Source organism: Sapajus apella, unplaced genomic scaffold (assembly GCF_009761245.1).
Source record: "Sapajus apella isolate SASKATOON/1434 unplaced genomic scaffold, GSC_monkey_1.0 scaffold89, whole genome shotgun sequence".
Classification (NCBI taxonomy): domain Eukaryota; kingdom Metazoa; phylum Chordata; class Mammalia; order Primates; family Cebidae; genus Sapajus; species Sapajus apella.
In genome coordinates, this window is record NW_022437029.1 from 3,854,027 (window position 1) to 3,877,575 (window position 23,549).

Below are 23,549 nucleotides of genomic sequence, written 5' to 3' on the forward strand. Positions count from 1 at the left end.
TCCCCATCACCTATATCTGGCATTTTTTACCATGCTATCTCTCCCCAACTCCCCACCCCTGCTGTCCCTCTCATATTTCCCCCCAACAGACCCCAGTGTGTAGTGCTCCCCTCCCTGTGTCCATGTGTTCTCATTGTTCAACACCCACCTATAAGTGAGAACATGCAGTGTTTGATTTTCTGCTCTTGTGTCAGTTTGCTGAGAATGATGGTTTCCTGGTTCATCCATGTCCCTACAAAGGACACGAACTCATCGTTTTTTATGGCTGCATAATATTCCATGGTGTATATGTGCCACATTTTACCTGTCCAGTCTATCATCAGTGGGCATTTAGGTTGGTTCCAGGTCTTTGCTATGGTAAACAGTGCTGCAATGAACATTCGTGTGCATGTGTCCTTATAGTAGAACGATTTATAATCCTTTGGATATATACTGAGTAATGGGATTGCTGGGTCAAATGGAATTTCTATTTCTAGGTCCTTAAGGAATTGCCACACTGTCTTCGGCATGGTTGAATTAATTTACACTCCCATCAACAGTGTAAAAATGTTCCTATTTCTCCGCATCCTCTCCAGCAACTGTTCTCTCCAGATTTTTTAATGATTGCCATTCTAACTGGCGTGAGATGGCATCTCAATGCAGTTTTGATTTGCATTTCTCTGATGACCAGTGATGATGAACATTTTTTCATATGTTTGTTGGCTTCATGTGTGTCTTCTTTTGTAAAGTATCTGTTCATATCCTTTGCCCACTTTTGAATGGGCTTGTTTGTTTTTTTCTTATAAATCTGTTTTAGCTCTTTGTAACTTCTGGATATCAGCCCTTTGTCAGATGGGTAAACTGCAAATTTTTTTTTCCCATTCTGTTGGTTGCCGATTCACTGTAATGACTGTTTCTTTTGCTGTGCAGAAGCTGTGGAGTTTGATTAGGTCCCATTTGTCTATTTTGGCTTTTGTTGTCAATGCTTTTGGTGTTTTGGTCATGAAGTCCTTCCCTATGCCTATGTCCTGAATGGTTTTGCCTAGATTTTCTTCTAGGGTTTTTATGGTGTTAGGTCTTATGTTTGTCTTTAATCCATCTGGAGTTAATTTTAGTGTAAGGTGTCAGGAAGGGGACCAGTTTCTGCTTTCTGCACATGGCTAGCCAGTTTTCCCAACACCATTTATTAAACAGGGAATCCTTTCCCCATTGCTTGTTTTTGTCAGGTTTGTCAAAGATCAGATGGTTGTAGATATGTTGTGCTGCCTCCGAGGCCTCTGTTCTGTTCCATTGGTCTATATCTCTGTTTTGGTACCAGTATCATGCTGTTTTGATTACTGTAGCCTTGTAGTATATTTCGAAATCCAGTAGTGTGATGTCTCCCACTTTGTTCTTTTTGCTTAGAATTGACTTGGCTATGCGGGCTCTCTTTTGGTTCCATATGAAGTTTAAGGTGGTTTTTTCCAGTTCTGTGAAGAAGGTCATTGGTAGCTTGATGGGGATAGCGTAGAATCTGTAGATTACTTTGGGTAGTATGGCCATTTTCACGATATTGATTCTTCCTAACCATGAACACGGAATGTTTCTCCATCTGTTTGTGTCCTCTCTTATTTCGTTGAGCAGTGGCTTGTAGTTCTCCTTGAAAAGGTCCTTTACGTTCCTTGTTAGTTGTATTCCTAGGTATTTTATTCTCTTTGTGGCAATTGTGAATGGCAGTTCGTTCTTGATTTGGCTCTCTTTAAGTCTGCTATTGGCATATAGGAATGCTTGTGATTTTTGCACATTGATTTTGTATCCTGAGACTTTGCTGAAGTTGCTTATCAGTTTCAGGAGATTTTGGGTTGAGACGATGGGGCCTTCTAGACATACAATCATGTCGTCTGCAAATAGACAATTTGACTTCCTCCTTTCCTATTCGAATACCCTTTATTTCTTTTTCTAGCCTGATTGCTCTGGCTAGAACTTCCAGTACTATATTGAACAGGAGTGGTGAGACAGGGCATCCTTGTCTAGTGCCAGATTTCAAAGGGAGTGCTTCCAGTTTTTGCCCATTCAGTATGATATTGGCTGTTGGTTTGTTGTAAATAGCTTTTATTATTTTGAGATACATTCCGTCAATACAGGTATTGATCGATTTACCACCTATGCAACTTATGACCATTCAACTTTACGACCACAATCGCTAGCCACGACTGCTCCACATCTGGCAGCGCAAACATTGCCCAGCTGGGCGTACGACAGTGCGGACCAGCTTCCAGCAGCACTACCATCTCCGCGTGCACCATTTCAACTGTACATATAGCCTACTCAACTTACGACCAAATCGTGTTACGACTGGTCTGCTGTCCCGACCATGATCGTAAGTTGAGCACTAGCTGTACCTAGTTTATTGAGGGTTTTTAGCAAAGGGCTGTTGAATTTTGTCAAAGGCCTTCTCTGCATCAATTGAGATAATCATGTGGTTTTTGTCTTTGGTTCTGTTTATGTGGTGAATTACATTTATAGTCTTGCGTATGTTGAACCAGCCTTGCATCTCTGGGATGAAGCCTACTTGATCATGGTGGATAAGCTTTTTGATGTGCTGTTGCAATCGGCTTGTCAGTATTTTATTGAAGATTTTTGCATCTATGTTCATCATGGATGTTGGCCTGAAGTTTTCTTTTCTTGTTGAGTCTCTGCCAGGTTTTGGAATCAGGATGATGTTGGTCTCATAAAATGATTTGGGAAGGATTCCCTCTTTTTGGATTATTTGGAATAGTTTCAGAAGGAATGGTACCAGCTCCTCTTTATAAGTCTGGTAGAATTTGGCTGTGAACCCATGTGGACCTGGGCTTTTTTTGGGTGATAGGCTCTTAATTGCTGCCTCAACTTCAGACCTTGTTATTGGTCTATTCAGGGTTTCGACTTCTTCCTGGTTTAGGCTTGGGAGGAGGCAAGTGTCCAGGAATTTATCCATTTCTTCCAGGTTTACTAGTTTATGTGCAGAGTTGTTTGTAATAATCTCTGATGACAGTTTGAATTTCTGTGGAATCTGTGGTGATATCCCCTTTATCGTTTTTTATTGCATCTATTTGGTTATTCTCTCTTTTCTTTTTTGTTAATCTGGCTAGTGGTCTGTCTATTTTGTTGATCTTTTCAAAAAACCAGCTCCTGGATTTATTGATTTTTTGAACGGTTTTTTTGTGTCTCTACCTCCTTCAGTTCTGCTCTGATCTTAGTTATTTCTTGTCTTCTGCCAGGTTTTGAGTTTTTTTGATCTTGCTCCTCTAGCTCTTGACATGTGCTTTTCAACAAGAAATTCCTTTTCTGATTTCTACACTCAGTATCTTTAAAAAATAATCTTCTATTAGTATTAGTGCCCACTGGATAAGTTTTATGGTTCTTAGTGACATTTGTTATGTTACCAAAAAGGTATTGTGTAGTTCCCAGTTTAAAAAAGTTACTTTTTTTTAGTGACATATATCACTATGTAATACAGTTGACCTTTGAATAATAGGAACTTGACCTGCAGTGCTGTAATTATATGCAGATTTCCTTCCACCTCTACCACCTGAGACAGCAAGACCAATCTCCTTCTTCCTCCTTCTCAGCCTATTCAACTTGGAGAAGATGAGGATGACCCACTTCCACTTAATTAAATAGTAAATATATTTATATTCCTTATGATTTTGTTAATAACAATTTTTTCTCTACCTCACTTTCTTATACGAATATAATATGGTAACACATGTAACATACCAAATGTCTTAACTGACTGTTTCTGGTCAATAATAACTTATTAGTAGCTAATTTTGGGGGTAGTCAAAAGTTATACACAGATTTTCAGCTGCACAGGGGAACAGTACCCCTAAATCCCATGTTGTTCAAAGGTCAACTGTAATTGATATTTATTTACTAAACAAAAACCATTTATTTAAAAAATTAAATAGATGCTCCAATTTCGTAACACATTCCATTTGTTATAATGAGACTATAAATAAAACATACCACTTACTAACTTAAAAATCTTTTTTCTTACTTATACAAAAAATATCATATAAGATTTTAGGGACTACAATTAAAGAAATGATTCCTTTCAGATAATACTGTTTGAGATTATGAATTATCTACACATAGCTTTTTTAATAATTCTGAACTCTAACCTACTAAGAAGAAATTTAAAACACACACATATATATATATATACAATTTACATAGTGAGTTTTTAAGCTGCTCTTTGGTAATTAAAACTTCCTTACTTTTATTTGTTAATCTATGGTAAGATCACCAAGAGTAATTTACCTGGAAGTCTTACCTGCATTGCTATTTTGAGGATTTCCAGATGTCTTATTTTCTTTGTATTCAAGCATTAGTTGGTGAATGCTATGTCTAAAAATGCAATAAGTGAAATTACTATTTTAAAACTGATATAAAAACAATTACCAAATAAATTCTTAGAGTATTTCACATAATATTGGTGTTAATTTTAGAACTTTAATTATCCCATACACTTCTCATTTGCAAGCTCTACAAACTTCTCTTTAAGCTTCAAATTAAAGAAGAAAAAAAGTAACATGAAGTACTCATGAATTGAAGGCAGTATAGTTCAGTAAATTAATTTGCATTAGCCTGACATAATGGAAAGTGTCCTAACTCAGAAAAAGCCCTAGCTCTATAGTCAAAAGCTATTAGTTCTTGGGTAAGTTGCTTTTGTTAGGTTCAATGTCTTCTTCTAAAAAGTGAGAATTTTACTGTCTTATTTCACTAGGTTGTTATAAAAATTTAATGAGATAACATGTTTTGAATGCTCAGAAAAATAGTGAAGCAATGAAATAATTTGTTCTTGAACTTGGTGAAACTATCTTGGAACTGCAAATAAAGTCCAATGTGTTTTTTATATGTTCTAATATTGAAACATTGTGGTTTTGGGGAAATGTTATTAAATCCTAATTTTGTTTATTAGGTGTTCTACTCTTTGTGGCTTTTAATTTAGGGCATCTCATATATTTCATAGTTTGTAACTACATTTATTCATAAACATATTATCTCATTAAATTAGATAACATAATTATCCACTGTTACTGAGCTCATCAGTCACACCAAGGGCAGAAAACTAACGGATATCAAGACCTGCCTTGGACTATGATTTTTCTTTACAGGCTCAAACTCTGAGCCAACAGATCTTTGTAGAATGATGCTTAATCTCCATGTTTACCTCCATTTGACACAAAAGATAAAACTATTTTTTTAAGTTCCATGAAGGAGATGCAAGGTGACATCTTCTCATTTCTGAGATACATACTAATAATATATTTGCACACAACATCTGCATGCTTTACTCAGCTCCATTCTCATTCCATAGATCAAGATATTTTGATGGTGAAGATCACAATTTCAATATTAAGTGCCAACCATTTTGCTTTTACTCATGCTGTTTCCTTGGAGCTAATCAGAAAATTGTCAAAGGACCTTCCAGGGACTGCACAAAATATGAATCACCTCATGAATTTCTGTGTCATCCTTATGCAGGAGCCATGTTAATTTTCTCTGTATTATTCCAGTATTAGTATGTGAGCTGCTGAAGCAAGCATAAAACCCTACTTTATATGTGAATACTCATCATCAGTCATGGATGAGGCTTAGCTCTGATAAACCCAATAAACCTACTTGAGATTCAGAGAATTCTGTTGAATGGCTTCCTGTGAGGTAGAATATGAAAATATTTTTAAAACTTAAGGTAGAGATGCAAGTAATTTGGGAGATTTTCATTATTGTGGAAAACAAGATTACTTGAGGATAAAACTACAAATTGGAAAAAGAAAAGCAAAGAGAAAAACCCCACAAATTGGCACCCATGCTGTGGGGAAGGATAATATCGAAACTTCCACTACCTAAGAAAATGTGCTGAATAGGATATAAAGGAGCCTCAGGGTACAGATCTGGTGGCAATGGAGTAAGAAAACACTGATCTCTTTCTGCAACATAATTTGATCCTCTTTAACAGGTTAGAACAATCTCAACTAATGTTTGATAGAGAAAAGACAAACAAGGCCTCAAAGGATAACTTACCATGAAGTCCTGGGCTATGTCTAGGCTAAGATGGGGGCTCCACATAAGGTTTTGAATGTGGAGGAAGTTTGGTCAATTTTCTCACCATGTGTGTGGCTAAAGCTAGAATGCCCAGCTGTCAGAGCAGGATGCTTTGGGAACAATGGCTAAGCATACATATTTGTTAGCTAAAAAAAAGTTGTAACTATAAAGTCTATGCATGAATCACCACGAAAACTGAGTACTCTGAAGCAGTAAGTGAATCCTGATGAAAAAGTCAAGCATTAACAGACCGCAGAACCACTTTTATTGGCAATAATGCAGGAAAAGAATCAATGGAAACAACAGAATGGTTACAATGTTGTTTTCTTCCCTTCCTTCTCACTGGTAAAGGATTGTCTTTTTTTTTTTCTTCTTGCACTTAGGAAACCCCTTACATTCTTGAAAAATTCAAGGAGGAGGATAGCTCTCAGAAGATAGTACAAGATTTTCTGCTAATCTGAACATTTCAAGACCCAAATAACTAATTAGAAAAATCAGCGATCTGACACTATTTTTATCCTGTGCATGTGGCTATACTTGGAGTAAATGGGAAATGATTGGATCTCTAAGACAAAGATCTCAAAAGTCCTGAGAAAAAGAATTATGCACCCATTGATACTTCTAACCAGTCTAGTAGGATTTTACCTGATTTCCGGCTGACAAAGTGGACTGTCACCCCAAGATGACCTGAATTAAACTATAAAATATCACCTGATATATAGGATACAATAGCTATAATTATTTTAAGCTGCAATTCAGTGTAACCTAGCCTTCTAATGTAAAAGCTTGCCTAGTAAAAGGACTAGAAATGACATAATTTTCTGCAGTCCATCCAGACAGATCTTGAGAAAACATCAGCATTTTGCTGAAGAAGGCTGACTATACTTGCTGATGCACAATGTACAGCAAGAATGAGGGCTGTTCAAAAATACCAGAGAGATAACTTCTTTCTCAGGAACTTTAAGAAAGTTATTTAAAAAGCTAATTTGATATTTTTGCCAATTTAATATCTTGCCTGTTCATGTAGAATTAAAACATTTACGTGTACTAACAAACATAAGCATCTTGGGTGCCTGAGTGTTCATCTTCATAAAGTACCACCAATGCTAAAAAAAAAAGTGGGGGGACAAAAAGGAAGCCTCTTGTCCCAGTAGGGTATTACATCATAGAAGTTGCTAATTTAAAGTTCTTTGATGAGCAAGAAACTATGCTGAGGTCACTTACCTAATGCAAGCAAAGATTTAAAGACAGATATATTGTAATTCAAAACCAGCTAGGGGTCAGATAAGTAAGAGCTGTCTGCAGGCAGGAAACGATAATAATGGTAATAATAGTAGTTGCAGTTGATGATGCCTAAACACATGTCCTAGGCACTGAATTAAATGCTACATACACATACATATATATATAATCTTTCTTCCACACAATCACCCTTGAAGGATATATTAATTATCCTCCTTTTCATATAGAAAAACATATTTGGTGATAAGTAATGTTCCCAGCTCACACACCTAACAAGAGAGAGCTAGGATTTAAACCCAGTCTTGTGTGAATCTAAAGCCTAGCTCTTTTCTCTTTATTACCCACCTATATATGGCTTGTCTTCCTTAGAAGAAAAGGCTATTCATTTAAAGCTCTATTTTCTCCCTCTTCCCATAGCAATTACAAATAAAATCATCAGGGCTGGGAACAGTGGCTCAAGCCTATAATCCCAGCACTTTGGGAGGCCAAGGAGGGCGGATCACGAGGTCAGAAGATCGAGACCATCCTGTTTAACATGGTGAAACCCCGTCTCTACTGAAAATACAAAAAATTAGCTGGGCATGGTGGCGCGTGCCTGTAGTCCCAGCTATTCGGGAGGCTGAGGCAGGAGAATCATTTGAACTCGGGAGGAAGAAGTTGTAGTGGGCCAAGATTGTGCCAGGGCACTCCAGTCTGGGCGACAGAGCGAGACTCTGCCTACAATACAATAATAATAATAATGACATCAAAATACACTAGACATGAAATAGAAGAAAATTAACGAACCCAAAGTATCTGGTAATAGCAATTAACAACCATGTAGGAATAACTTAACATTACTATTTTTCAAAAGAAGCAACTTAAAAAGTGATCTAGAAGAAATAATGATTTTCAACTCCTATTTATGTCTAATATAGCATGTTTAAAGGAAGCGCATATAAGAAACAGAGGTTAAAAAAACTGCTATAAAAGGGTTAAGAAGTTCAATATTTATTAAGTCTTAAAGTATACTAAAAGTTAAAATCCACATTTCATAAAACTAATAAAACCAATATAAAAACGCTTTGGTCAGATCATATGACCAAAGACATCACATTACAAATAACAAACACCAGTCAATATAATAAGAAAAGATGACTCCTACTATATACTGTTCTCTATGTTGTCCAGCCTAAATAGTTTTTCTACTTAGCCAATGATTTGTGTTGATATTTTTTACTATATCACAAGAATTATGTTAATCTTATTAATCTGGTATTTCTAACTAGAGAGACTGTTATCACTATAGAATATCAGCCAGCTTTTTAAAAAAACTAATTACTGTACCTTTCAAACTTAACTGCAGTTAAATTTTCTTCTTGCTTTATTAAAAATTCTACCATTTCCTGTTTTTCTTCATGTACAGCTAGTAAAAATGGTGTGAGTTCATCCTGGAAAACAGCAAGAAGAACCGATAACTCACAAAATTACATACTTCTCATCTGAATTGGAAACCTCATATTTATGTAAGATCCTACAGACTTAAACATACAATATAGAAATTAAATAATAAGTAGTCCCTTCCTTTTTATTCTTCTGTGCTTTTCCGTTTGCTGTTCCTTCCCATGGAAAAACCACCTCACACATGAAGTCTGGTCATCTCCAAAACTCACTTCAATACCAGGGCCAATCATCTTTGCTTCTGTCACAGCACTTAGCATAGTATATTGCAATGATTTTACTATTTTCCATGTAAACCAAGAGCTTCTTGAGAGCAGGGGCTTTATCTTCTATATCTATGCCCCCAAGTCTTAAGAAATATTAGTAAATGCTTCAAGTGTTTTCATTTATGATCTAAATTATTGCCTCTAGAGCAGTGTTTCTTACACTGCATTCCAAAGAATGTTTACCAGATGTTAAAGACTGTACTCCAACAGAAGGATTCCATGATCGTAGATGTTTGAGAAATGGTACAGAACTGTGCATTATATGTCCAGTAGTCAAGAAATCTCTTACACTTCGCCTAATCCCTTTTTGATAACACTGTTTTGTGGCAAACATTGGCATTTGAGAAATCAGAATTTCAGGGCTACAGCTGTGAGAGCTTTCCAGTAAGGCGGAGGTTTCCTCCAGGTTACATACAAACTCACTTGCTTCTCTTCTGTCAATGGTGTCAGAATCCCAGATGCCAATGTCAGGCACTCCTGCTGCAAATGAATCACTGAGAAAATGGTCTGTGAATTAAATCAGCTTCAAATGAACTTCCACTGCTTATTAGTAAATGATCCATGAGTTTTCTCCTTTTTAAAGACAACAGATTTTTATTTTAGCCATTAGAAACTTCTATATAAAATGTTATTCTCAATTGTCATTCTAATCATAGGACCCTAATGCATATCTACTTATTTTAATTTTTTTTTTCCTGAGATGGAGTCTGGCTCTCTCGCCCAGGCTGGAGCGCAATGGCATGATCTCAGTTCACTGCAACCTCCGCCTCCAAGGATCAAGCAATTCTCCTGCCTCAGCCTCCCAAGTAGCTGGGATTACAGGTGCCTGCCACCACACCCAGCTAATTTTTATATTTTTAGTAAAGACGGGGTTTCAATATGTTGGCTAGTTTGGTTTCAAACTCCTGACTTCAGGTAATCTGCCTACCTTGGCATCCCAAAGTGCTGGGATTACAGGCGTGAGCCACTGCATCCGGCCTTTATTTTTTTTATTATTTTTTATTATTTTTATTTTTTGGAGATGGAGTCTCGCTCTGTCACCCAGGCTGGAATGCAATGATAGGATCTTGGCCCACTGTAATCTCCGCCTCCCGGGGTTCAAGTAATTCTCCTGTCTCACCCTCCCAAGTAGCTGGCACTACTGGCATGCGCCACCACGCCTAGCTAATTTTGTATTTTTAGTAGAGACGGGATTTCACCATGCCGGTCAGGCTGGTCTAGAACTCCTGACTACAGGTGATCACCCACCTTGGCCTCCCAAAGTCCTGGGATTATAGCGTGAGTCACTATGCCCAGCCTCAAATCTACTTTTAAAATTCAGTTTTGGCTGGGGCGGTGGCTTATGCCTGTAATCCCAGCACTTTTTTTTACATTTTATTTTAGGAAAAAATAGGAATAAGAAATAAAAATACAATGACTTATCATTAAAAGTTCTCCTACTGATCTATCTATCCCTATCATGATGGAAGTCACTAAATCACTTGCATTTCTAAGGAATAATGCTGAGGAGAAAGATATAATGTTGTCTGCAATATGCATAACATATCCAGCTAGAAAGACTTACAGGCATGCTAATCAGAAGGTGCTTATATATGGCAAATATAAAGAATAAGAGTTATCTTACATTAAATATAAAGAATATGTACCATAAATAAAAAGAATATAGAATTTATCAGTTTTTTAAAAACTTCTAAATTTTCGAATTCAAGCCCAATGCTAAGGGATTTATATAAAATATAGATTATATATTATAAACAAATAGAAACTGTCTTGAAAGCCTTGACATCTTTATCAAAATACACTATAAGATGAGAGTTGTCAAATGCTTACAAGGGCAAAGGGGGAGGCCTAAGTGAGGTGCCTAGATGGGCACCACGGCAAACTAGAGAACACAGGCCTCATAGAAAGGGGCAACCTCTGCGCAACAGACCAAACAGTGATATGAGCTCAAGGGACACCAGATTTGATGCTTAAGAGAAGCCTAAAATCCAGATTTATGTATTAGTCTCCTAAATTTTACATGTTGACACAATTTATGAAGGCAAGTGAAACATACCTATGGGCCACATTTAGACCGTAGCCCTTGCATTTTTTAACTTGCCGTGGATATGTTACCACATGGTTGTGTATAAAGCAAGTATTTGCATGTAAACTATTTTCTTTCTTTGGTTTTGGATGTTTCACCAGAAAAACTGTCCCCAACATGTAATAAAATTTGCTTCTAAGACTCACAGTACCCACTTCAATAATTTTTCTAACATTTATTCATTTAAAATCTATTAGTAAGTAGTTTTCTGAGATTGTCAACCAAATATTTAGTTCATAGGAATGATGAAACTAAATTGTTAAAAAAATTTCTGTCTGTACTCTTAGTAACTTCATGGTTTTCAGGGTTTAAAACTGTCATCCTGATTATGCCTAAACTCTATGAACAGACACAATGATATAGCCCATAATACAGCTTCAATGAAAAAGAGGTTTAGAATTTGCTACAATTCTAATTGAGGAAACTCCACTGGTAATAAAGATTTATTGACCTAATCACATGAATGTTAACAAAGAGATGTGAAGTCCTGAAGGGGTCAGCCTCCACTTAGTGAAATACTTCCCAGGCTGAGTGCAGTAGCTCATATCTTTAATCCCAGCGCTTTTGGAAGCTGATGCGGGACTCTTTGAGCACAGAGTTTGAGGCCAGCCTGGGTAACATAGTGAAACCCTGTATTTATAAAAAAATTAAAAATTGGCTTGGCATGATGGTATATGTTTGTAGCCTCAGTTACTCAGGAGGCTAAGGTAGGAGGATCACTTGAGCTCCTGGAGGTTGAGGCTGCACTGAGCTGTGATTGTGCCACTGCAGTCCAGCCTAGGTGACAGAGCAAGATCCTGTCTCAAAAAAATTTAAAAAAAGAAAGACTACCCAGAGCAAATTTATAAAGACTCTCTGAATGGCAGTGAATAATTAATGGCGGGAAGGAAAATGTGCCATCTATTGCCAGTAATATTTCTTTTAGCTTCCCAACCACAAAGGTAAAGAAAAATGGGCTAATATTATTGAAAAGGAGAAATCTAAAGTAGTACCTATCAAACGCCTACTTTTCTAGAGATTTCTTAACTCTAGAAGAGTTTTGGGAGATGGTAATTTATATATTACACTTACCTATTTAGTGATTCTTAACCAGGCATGTATCAGAATTCTGAGGAACTTACTGTTACTTAGTCAGAGATGGGGTCTTACTACGTTGACCAGGTTAGATTTAAACTCCTGGGCTCAAGCAATACCCCTACCTCAGCCTCCTGAGTGGCTGGGACTGCAGCCATATCTCACCGTGCCTGGCTCCAAGGAAATATTTTTAAACATACATGTCTAGACTTTATTGGATTTACTATATCAAAATCGTCAGAGGAGAGGTTGGCTTTGTAGATTTTTTTAAAATTTCCCTAGATTACGGTTATGCACAATTCTAGCTGAGAACTAGTCCAATCGACAATTACTTCCGTCATGTCTCACCATATGACAAATTACCTTTTTCTTTGAGGATTTGGCCAAAAAGAGGAAAGAGTAAGAGAGAGTTATTTACTGAAAACTCCACATAATTTGTTTGGGTAGAAGAAGAATAGGGGCTAGTAAACTCAAAATCCAACTTGACTTTGCTATATATAAACTCCTTATCTCCCACCTTATCCTCAAGACAGTCTGGATTTGAGAACAGCGTTTAGACATTTATCTAAGTGGCTGTTTCTGCCAGAATAGGATAAGTCGGTTAATTACTTGCTTAAGGGTTTCCCACTTCATCACCAACTATTTACAGCCAATCTGGTTTCCTCACAGTCCTCCTAAAATTGATCTCTAGACAAGTGTACAACTCATTAACTGTCTCCCAAACTGAAAACTATAATCCTCAAAACTGAAAAGAATCTTGTCTAGACACATAAACCGGAAACAAAGAAGCAAACAAAAGCAAAAAACAACAAAAAATCTTCTTGGTCTTTTCCCTCAATTACCTAATTTCCAAATTGGCCTGCATATTTCTGATTGCTTTCCTTTCCCTTTCCATTTTTCCCTCTTAAGCCCCACCACTGAGAGTCAAATCACTTTCATATATATTACTCTATGTAGGAACTTGTCACCAGCACCAAGATTTCTGTTTATTTAAAATGTTTTAGTTTTCTTGGCACTTTAAGATAAAGCCTAATTCCAGAGCAAATTCTACTTTCCAGGATCATTGTATACTAATTAGAAAAAAAAAAAACCTGGGATAAAAAAATTAAAAAGCATTACCTTTTACAAATTCAGTGTTTTCAAAATTGTTTACCATACGTAAAAAAGATGTACCCTCTAATGCGTCTTTAAAAGTATCAATATTTAAAGTTTTATAATTATTTCCAAATATTTTTATTTAGGTTATGCTGGAGCTTCCAAACATGAAAAACTGACCCATACTTCAGTCAATGCAACAAATGCATTTCAAATATTTTGAAAATAAAGTTGGTTGATCTATACCTTGTTTGCTAATCCAATATTGGCATGATGCAAAAGCAGTTTTTTGGTCATTGGGATATCCTCATTGTAGACAGCATAATGTAGGGCAGTATTGCCATAGACATCTGGAAGATCTGGGTCAGCGCCGTGTTTTAGCAAAGTAGTCGCACATTCCTCTTTCTGGCATTGTACCGCCTGTCAGTATCAGATCAAACAATAGATTGTAAATTCTAGGAGTTCAAAATAAGCATTCCACAACTTTCACCAATATGAGTTATGCTTAAACAAGATGAATCATATTTTATTCTATGTATTTGTACCAAATTCATCTCATGCTGAAATCGTTGGCTACTATGTACCTTTACCAGAGCTATCCTGTTTTTGTCATCAAAGACATTAAGTTGACATCCACTGTTCACCAAAAGAGCTACCACCGTTGGATGGCCATTGACACAGGCCAAATGCAGGGCAGTCCTATGAAAGGGAGACAACATTTTTAAGAAACTATCTGAAAACATAAAATCATCTGAAGACCTAAAATCATCTATATAACTATAAACATTGAGTAGCATGTGATTTCTCTACCTTCCAAATAAATATTAAATTTTTTGTAAGGCAATCATACTTTTTACCCACTATTGTTACTCACTACATAAAGAGTAGCCTATTTCAATAGAAATACTTTGGCCTTTGAATTCAGTTCAACTTGGACGGGAATCCTACTTTAAACTCTGCCATTACCTACCTATTACTTAGTCTTTCTTGCCTCAATTTCCTAATTAATAAAATGGGGGTTAAAAATATTGACTGTCTCACAGGACACTATTTTGATGCTTCCATGAGACTCTATGCAAAGTATTGAGAACAGTTCCTAGCACAAATAACACCTCAATATTTGTTAGCTATTATAATTATTACTAATGCTACTACTTAACGAAGACAAGATTTTAGTTAAGTAAAATGATACAATTATATCTACTTTGAGGTATGTTTAAACATTAGAGGTAACATTGTATTTTGATAATTATAAGTTGCTCATTTGTTCATATTTTAACTTCTCTAACATTAGAATCCCACTTATAATCCTTGACTTATTACAACTAAAATTGGCCACATTTAAATAATTCTCTTATTGAGATACAAAATGATGGGGTATCACACAATCCATGACGCCTTGCAATAAGTAGAATTAATATATACAACCACATCTAGGGGAGTTCTAGTCATATAAATTGCATTTAAATAAATTTTAGTTCTCAAAAGTACTATAGAACAAGAGGACTGAAAATGAAGATGACAACAAATGTTTAAAACAAACTCATTCTTACTTTGATTTTGAAAAAACACTTTAAGCCAAAAGAAACTCAGAATTCAAATGAAAGAGTATTGCTTATTTTCTATTTAGATTTATAGAATGAATGTAAATTAGGCACTTCCAATGATTAATATTCACATTTAAAACTGTTATAAATTTTCAAAAGGGCAGTTAAAAATTCTATTTTGCAGCCAGTCATGGTGGCTCACGCCTATAATCCCAGCACTTTGGGAGGCTGAGGTTGGTGGACCAACTGAGGTCAGGAGTTTGAGACCAGCCTGGCCAACATGGCAAAATCCCATCTCTACTAAAAATACAAAACTTAGGCACACGCCTGTAATCCCAGCTACTCTGGAAGCTGAGGCAAGAGAATCACTTGAAACCAGGAGGCAGAGGTTGCAGTGATCCAAGATCACACCGTTGCACTCCAGTTTGGGGGACAGGGACTCCGTCTCAAAAAAAAAAGTTTTATTTTGCTATTTTCTACCTTCAGAAGTGCTTTTGTTTGAAAGGAGGGAGGAAAAGCTTCAATTGAGACTAAGTTCTAATATTCCAATATTAAATCTTTCAGCTTGCTCAAACTGGGCAGGTAAATATGAAGTTTTAAGGACAAAAGGGTCCTGAAAAATAGTAATATATGTGTGCTACATGACAGGTATTCAGCTTATGTTTGACGAATAAATCAATTGAAAGAATAGAGGCTGTGCATGGTGCCTCATGTCTGTAATTCCAGCTCTTTGGGAGGCCAAGGTGGGAGGATTGCTTGGGTGCAGGAGTTTGAGACTAGCCTGGACAACATAGTGAAACCCTGTCTCTACAAAAAGTACAAAAATTAACCAGGCACAGTGGTGCACCCTGGCAGTCCCAGCTCCTCAGGAGGCTGAGGAGAGGATCACTTGAGCACAGGAGGTCGAGGCTGCAGTGAGTCATAATTGTGCCACTGCACTCCAGCCTGGGTGAGAGCCTGCCTCAAAAAAACTTTTTTTATAAAAACAAAAAATGGATAAATACAGCTTGGGAGTTCAATATTTTAAAAGAAAACTCCCAGAAAATAAAGCAATACTTTTACAATAGTAATAATCACTTATATTTGCTATTTTTTATTTTCATAAGAACATAACAACTAAAATTTTCATCTATTTTTTGCATATAGGTAGTAAATCTATATATAATTAAAACATATGTATATAACAAAAATGTATTCATAATAAAACCTTTAAGCACAGACAAAAGGATTCCCCTTTCTCCAGAAGAGGCTAAAAGTTCACCGAAAAGACCAAACCATAAAAATAATAGAAAGTGAGAAATTATTTTTATCTGAGCAAATCTCATATATTCTGCTTTCCCAAAGATTATTTCATTAATAACAAGCTTTTACTATAACTTTTATACATGCTCATTGCAGAAATCACAGATAAGAAAAAAAAGTTCCTTATAGTACAAATGCCCAGAAATAAATGTAATCACATTTGGTACATATTTTCAGCTAAAACAGGGGTATAGTATGTGTGTACGTACAATCAAAACAATTTTTTTTCTCACTTGGTATAGTAAAGTACATCTTCGCATGTCAAAATAAGTCTCTATCTAGTCACACCTTCAACGGTTACTATTCCATCCTATGGATGCACTGAAATTTAGTTCTAAAATCCACCCTATGTGTTCTTCTTAATACATTGAGGTTTTAAGCAGTACTGAGAAAAACAAATTGGATGTATCTTTATTTACAGATATTTCAGCATAATTAAATTGATGAGCAAAGGGCATACATGTTTTTTAAATGTGGTGCTTACCACCAAATTCTCTTTTTGAAAAGTCATTAGCAACTTAAACTTTAAGCAGTTATATAAGTACCACTGTCTTCATCCTCACAAACTTTGTGGATAGGAAACAGTATTTTATTTCTCTTTTAACATGAATTCCTTCTCTTATAAGAAACCTTAGGCCAGGCGTGGTGGCTCATGCCTGTAATCTCAGCACTTTGGGAGGCCGAGGCAGGCAGATCACCTGAGGTCAAGAGTTCAAGACCAGCCTGGCCAACATGGTGAAACCCTGTCTTTATATCTTCATCAAAAAAAAAAAAAAAAGAAAAAAGAAACATTAAGTATTTTTTTTCTTATGTATATAGGTCACTTATAGAGCTGCAAAAAAGTACTTTGCCCAAATTTAGAATTATTTTCTTGTTGATTTGAATTATCTGTAATATGAAGATACATATTTCATCTGATGTATTATATGTATCTGTCATAAATATTTTGCAAGTAGGTTGTCTTTTTTTCTTATATAGAGGGTTTAAATTTTATTTTGCTAAATCAACCTTTAGAATGCTTGCTTGTGAAGTTCTTAGGAAGGTTTTGTCAACATAAAAATGTATTTGTAGAAATACGCATGTGTGTCTTCTTTTGGTACTTTCCCTATTTTGTATATTTAAAATGTTTGATCTATATTTCATCAGGAATTTATTTTTGTGACACAAAACTCTAGTTAAGTTTTATCCAAACAGCAGGCATTTAATTTACGAATAATTTGCCTTTTCCTACTAATCTGAAATGTCACCATTATCAAGCTCTAAATGCTTACATGTATTTGGGCAATTCTTTTTTTCTTTTTGAGACAGAGTTTCGCTCTTGTCCAGGCTGGAGTGCAATGGTACAATCTTGGCTAACTGCAACCTCCACCTCTAGGTTCAAGTGATTTTGTCTCAGCCTCCTGAGTAGCTGGGTTTATAGGCATGCACCACCATGCCCAGCTAATTTTTGTATTATTAGTAGAAATGGGGTTTCTCTATGTTGGTCAGGGTCTCAAACTCCCAAGCTCAAGTGATCCACCTGCCTCGGCCTCCCAAAATGCTAGAATTACCGGCGTGAGCTGGGATTATGCACACTGATTGGGCAATTGTAGATCTTCTATTCTGTTTCATTCATTTATCTGTCTTTTCAGCTATTAATAAATAATTTGTGGAAACTAATAGCACATTTTATATACAGAAAGGCAAGTCATTCTCACCTCACTACAAAAAAAATTTTTAATGTCATCACAATAGTAAAAGACAGACAAATTTCATTTTAAAATGTTAAAACTTTGATATTTTTATTTGGTTTATGTAAAGTTGATACACAAAGAGCTCACATCTTGAGAAAAATGAAACTTCCTACTCAAGAACAGGAACCATTTCCCACTTCAAAGCTTCCTTCTAAGGTTCCTCAGTGAAGAATGTATTTACATAGGTGTACATTGATATAAAAATAAATATTAGATGTAAGGTTTATTGCCGAGGTAAAATGAGGAAACTGAGGCAAATATAAGAAAATGGGAAGCTAATTTATTCAGCTCCCGGGCAAGGTTCTGTGGTCCAGGAAGAGGCCAAAGAAGCTGTACCCGGCTGTTCAGGGCATGGGGTTTTATGGGAAGGGAAGGCAATTGATTGGCTATTGGGGAAACAAAGTGAAGGCAATCTTATTGGCTGTTAAGAAGCAGGAACTACCTGAAGCTAGTTGCCATTGGTAGGCGGGCGGGACCTTGGTAAGTGGGCTTGTGGAAGGTGGGGAGAGGGGCCCTACAGGGCAGACTGCTACCAGGCAGGGTTTGATGGGGCTTCTTTAAAAAAATTTTCTGCAGGGTTTTTCAACAGTGGGCTGGGGGTTGGATGCATAATTTAGTGCTGAATGCGGGCTTGGGTATGCTATGCGGAGGCGGGTGCGGAGAGGCCAGATGAGGAGCTTGGGTGATGACGTAGTTATCAGGCGCAGAGAGAGATGGATGTGTCCGTTTAACCCTCTGCGAGGCAGCCGGCCTTACATTAGATATAATCTGAAGAATTTTTAGCCCAGAAGTTGAACTATCATGGGAATTATTGCTCTCCTTATGCACCTGTCCATAGTGTATATAACATTATGTTGGCCAGGCACGGTGGCTCATGCCTGTAATCCTAGCACTCTGGAAGTCTGAGGCGAGTGGATCATCTGATGTCAGGAGTTCCAAACAAGACTGGCCAACATGGTGAAACCCTGTCTCTAGTAAAAATACAAAAATTAGCCAGGGGTGGTGGCACACACCTGTAATCCCAGCTACTCAGGAGGCTGAAGCAGGAAAATCACTTGAACCCTGAAGGCAGAGGTGGCAGTGAACTGAGATTGCACCACTGAACTCTAGCCTGGGTAACAAGAGCAAAATTCCATCTCAAAAATTATATATATGGGACTCTCCAAGATGGCTGAATAGACACAACTCTGATGCACAACACACAGTGAGAGAGACACAGAAATCCTGAGATCTCCTAGCTCCAACTGAGGTACCAGCGGCATTTCAATGGGTCTGGTCCTACAGTGAGCAAAGCTCAGGCAAGGCAGAGTGAGGCAGGGAGGGGTGTTGCTTCACCCAGAAAGTGCATCTGACTGGCAAGTCAGAGGCTCCCCCTCTGGCACTCCGGTCCAGATACAGCACTTCCCCCAAAGCCTCAGCAATACACAGAACAGGGGATCTTTGCCAGTCAAGCACCAGGAATTACAAGTGTGGAGTTCAATAATAATCCAGGACGGTGTCCCAGATTGGTGCCCAGACCTAAACTGACACATAAGCCCAAAAGCTAGCCAGGAGAGCCTGTGGACTGAGCTGTCACTTCCTCTGCCCACCTGGAGACACAGGGAGCTGTAAGCGGGAGGACAGACAGAGCAGTGCAGTGGGCCCCTACCCCATGACCTGAGAGAGAGGAAGCTGAAAAGGAGGAGACGGCTGGGTACAGCTGGGCAGGTCCCTACCCTCCCCCACAAACTCTAGAGGGCTGAAGCTCTGACTCTAGCCAGTTGCACAACCAGTGCCACAGCCTGAGCTGAACCCTGAATGATCTAGCCCAGTGGAGGAAGGACACAACCCCCCATTAGAGGGGTGGGACTGGGCTACATGTTTTAACAAAAAACACAGGAAGACTACATAGCAATGGGACAGCATTCTTGACCAACCAGCAGCACATACAGGTCAGCAGAAGAGGCAGGCCTAATCTCCCAGTATAAACAAAAAAGACACAGGAAGCTTCCCTAGTAATCTGAAGGAGTCCCCAGAAACCCAATAGTGCCTTGACAGGCAGATAAGCAACCTCATCAAGCAGCTCCCTGACAACAACAGCCAGGTAAATCCACAAAGATGGGATAAAAAACAGTGCAAAAAGATGAAACCATCAAAGACCAGAACACCTCTTCTCCTTCAAGGGATCATAACTCCTCAACAACACAGGAACACAACATAACTGAGAAAGAGTGAGATGAATTGACAGAAACAGGCTTCAGAAGGTGGATAATAAACTTTTCTGAGCTGAAGGAACATATTCTAACTCAATGCAAAGAAACCAAAAACCATGAAAAAAGGGTAGACGAAATGCTAGCTAGAATAACCAGCTTAGAGAAGAACATAAATGACTTGATGGAGTTGAAAAACACAGCATGAGAACTACGTGAAGCAAACACAAGTTTTAATAGCTGAATCAATCAAGCAGAAGAAAGGATAACAGAGATTGAAGATCAACTCAATGAAATAAAAAGAGAAGGCAAGACAACAGAAAAAAAGAGTGAAAAGAAATGAACAAAGTCTCCAAGAAATATGGGATTATGTAAAAAGACCTAATCTACACTTGTTTGGTGTACCTGAATATGATGGGGAGAATGAGTCCAAGCTGGAAAACACCCTCCAGGGTATTATCCAGGAGAACTTCCCAAGCCTATCAAGGCAGTCCAACATTCAAATTCAGGAAATACAGAGAACCACACAAAGATGTTCCTCAAGAAGAGCAACCCCAAGGCACATCATCGTCAGATTCACCGGGGTTGAAATGAAGGAAAAAATGCTAAGGGCAGCTAGAGAGAAAGGTTGGGTTACCCACAAAGGGAAGCCAATCAGGCTCACAGCCAGAAGAGAGTGGGGGCCAATGTTCAACATCCTTAAAGAAAAGAACTTTCAAACCAGAATTTCTTATCCAGCCAAACTAAGTTTTATAAATAAAGGAGAAATAAAATCCTTTATGGACAAGCAATTACTGAGAGATTTTGACACCACCAGACCTGCCCTACAAGAGCTCCTGAAAGAAACACTAAGCACAGAAAGGCGCAAGTACCAGCCACTGCAAAAGCAAACCAGTTGGGAAAGACCAAAAATGCAATGAAGAAAATGAGTCAACTAATGAAAAAGAAAACCAGCCAGTAATAAAATGACAGGATCAAATTCACACATAACAATAGTAACATTGAATGTAAACAGCCTAAATGCCCCAATCAAAAGACACAGACTGGCAAACTGGATAAAAATTGAAGACCCATCGGTGTGCTGTATTCAGGAAACCCATCTCACATACACAGACACACATAGACTAAAAATAATGGGATGGAAAAAGATTTACCAAGCAAATGGAGAGCAAAAAAAAGCAGGAGTTGCAATCTTAATCTCTGATAAAATGGACTTCAAACCAACAAAGGTCAAAAGAGACAGAGAAGTACACTACATAATGGTAAAAGGATCAATCCAACAAGAAAAGCTAACTATCCTAAATATATAGGCCCTCAATACAGGAGCACCCAGATACAGAAGGCAAGTTCTTTTTTGTTTTTATTTTCCCATTTATTTATTTTATTGCATTTTAGGTTTTGGGGTACATGTGAAGAACATGCAAGATTGTTGCATAGGTACACACGTGGCAGTGTGATTTGCTGCCTTCCTCCCTATCACCTACATCTGGCATCTCTCCCCTTGCTATCTCCCCAGCTCCCCACCCCCCACCGTCCCTCCCCTATTTCCCCCCTACTGACCCCAGTGTGTAGTGCTCCCCTCCCTGTGTCCATGTGTTCTGATTGTTCAACACCCACCTATGAGTGAGAACATGCGGTGTTTGATCTTCTGCTCTTCTGTCATTTGCTGAGAATGATGGTTTCGAGGTTGATCCATGTCCCTACAAAGGACACAAACTCATCATTTTTGATGGCTGCATAATATTCCATGGTGTATATATGCCACATTTTCCCTGTCCAGTCTATCATCGATGGGCATTTGGGTTGGTTTCAGGTCTTTGCTATTGTGAGCAGTGCTGCAATGGACATTCGTGTGCACGTGTCCTTATAGCAGAACGATTTATAATCCTTTGGATATATACCCAGTAATGGGATTGCTGGGTCAAATGGAATTTCTATTTCTAGGTCCTTGAGGAATCGCCACACTGTCTTCCACAGTGGTTGAACTAATTTACACTCCCACCAACAGTGTAAAAGTGTTCCTATTTCTCCACATCCTCTCCAGCATGTGTTGACTCCAGATTTTTTAATGATCGCCATTCTAACTGGCGTGAGATGGTATCTCAATGTTGTTTTGATTTGCATTTCTCGGATGACCAGTGATGATGAGCATTTTTTCAGATGTTTGTTGGCCACATATATGTCTTCTTTTGTAAAGTATCTGTTCATATCCTTTGCCCACTTTTGAATGGGCTTGTTTGATTTTTTTCTTGTAAATCTGTTTTAGTTCTTTGTAAGTTCTGGATATCAGTCCTTTGTCAGATTAGTAAACTGTAAATTTTTTCCCATTCTGTTGGTTGCTGATTCACTCTAATGACTGTGTCTTTTGCTGTGCAGAAGCTGTGGAGTTTGATTAGGTCCCATTTGTCTATTTTGGCTTTTGTTGTTAATGCTTTTGGTGTTTCGGTCATGAAGTCCTTGCCTACACCTATGTCCTGAATGGTTTTGCCTAGATTTTCTTCTAGGGTTTTTATGGTGTTAGGTCTTATGTTTAAGTCTTTAATCCATCTGGAGTTAATTTTCGTGTAAGGTGTCAGGAAGGGGTCCAGTTTCTGCTTTCTGCACATGGCTAGCCAGTTTTCCCAACACCATTTATTAAACAGGGTATCCTTTCCCCATTGCTTGTTTTTGTCAGGTTTGTCAAAGATCAGATGATTATAGATATGTTGCGTTGCGTCCGAGACCTCTGTTCTGTTCCATTGGTCTATATCTCTGTTTTGGTACCAGTACCATGCTGTTTTGATTACTGTAGCCTTTTAGTATAGTTTGAAGTCCAGTAGTGTGATGCCTCCCGCTTTGTTCTTTTTGCTTAGAATTGACTTGGCTATGCGGGCTCTCTTTTGGTTCCATATGAAGTTTAAGGTGGTTTTTTCCAGTTCTGTGAAGAAGGTCATTGGTAGCTTGATGGGGATAGCATTGAATCTGTAAATTACTTTGGGCAGTATGGCCATTTTCATGATATTGATTCTTCCTAACCATGAACATGGAATGTTTCTCCATCTCTTTGTGTCCTCTCTTATTTTGTTGAGCAGTGGCTTGTAGTTCTCCTTGAAGAGGTCCTTTTTCGTTCCTTGTTAGTTGTATTCCTAGGTATTTTATTCTCTTTGTGGCAATTGTGAATGGCAGTTCGTTCTTGATTTGGCTCTCTTTAAGTCTGTTATTAGTGTATAGGAATGCATGTGATTTTTGCATATTGATTTTGTATCCTGAGACTTTGCTGAAGTTGCTTATCAGTTTCAGGAGATATTGGGCTGAGACAATGGGGTCTTCTAGATATACAATCATGTCGTCTGCAAATAGAGAAAATTTGACTTCCTCCTTTCCTATTTGAATACCCTTTATTTCTTTTTCTTGCCTGATTCCTCTGGCTAGAACTTCTAGTGCTATATTGAATAGGATTGGTGAGAGAGGGCATCCTTGTTTGGTGCCACTTTTCAAGGGGAATGCTTCCAGTTTTTGCCCATTGAGTATGATATTGGCTGTTGGTT

At 37.8% G+C, this 23,549-nt stretch overlaps 1 protein-coding gene and 1 non-coding gene across 2 annotated transcripts in view; both read right to left on the reverse strand.

Annotated features, from left to right (window-relative positions):
• The window catches only part of LOC116534694, a 68,459-nt gene that overhangs the window by 28,958 nt on the left and 15,952 nt on the right, over positions 1-23,549 (reverse strand). The window contains exons 3-7 of the mRNA XM_032255279.1: positions 13,836-13,950; positions 13,498-13,671; positions 8,617-8,720; positions 4,274-4,347; positions 2,151-2,269 (exon numbers count right to left, since the gene is read on the reverse strand). Coding sequence (XP_032111170.1) covers positions 2,151-2,269; positions 4,274-4,347; positions 8,617-8,720; positions 13,498-13,671; positions 13,836-13,950 — 586 coding nt within the window. The remainder of the gene's footprint in view (positions 1-2,150; positions 2,270-4,273; positions 4,348-8,616; positions 8,721-13,497; positions 13,672-13,835; positions 13,951-23,549) is intronic.
• On the reverse strand, positions 5,443-5,545 carry LOC116534841. The gene has a single exon (XR_004261910.1). It is a non-coding gene; the product is annotated as a U6 spliceosomal RNA (small nuclear RNA).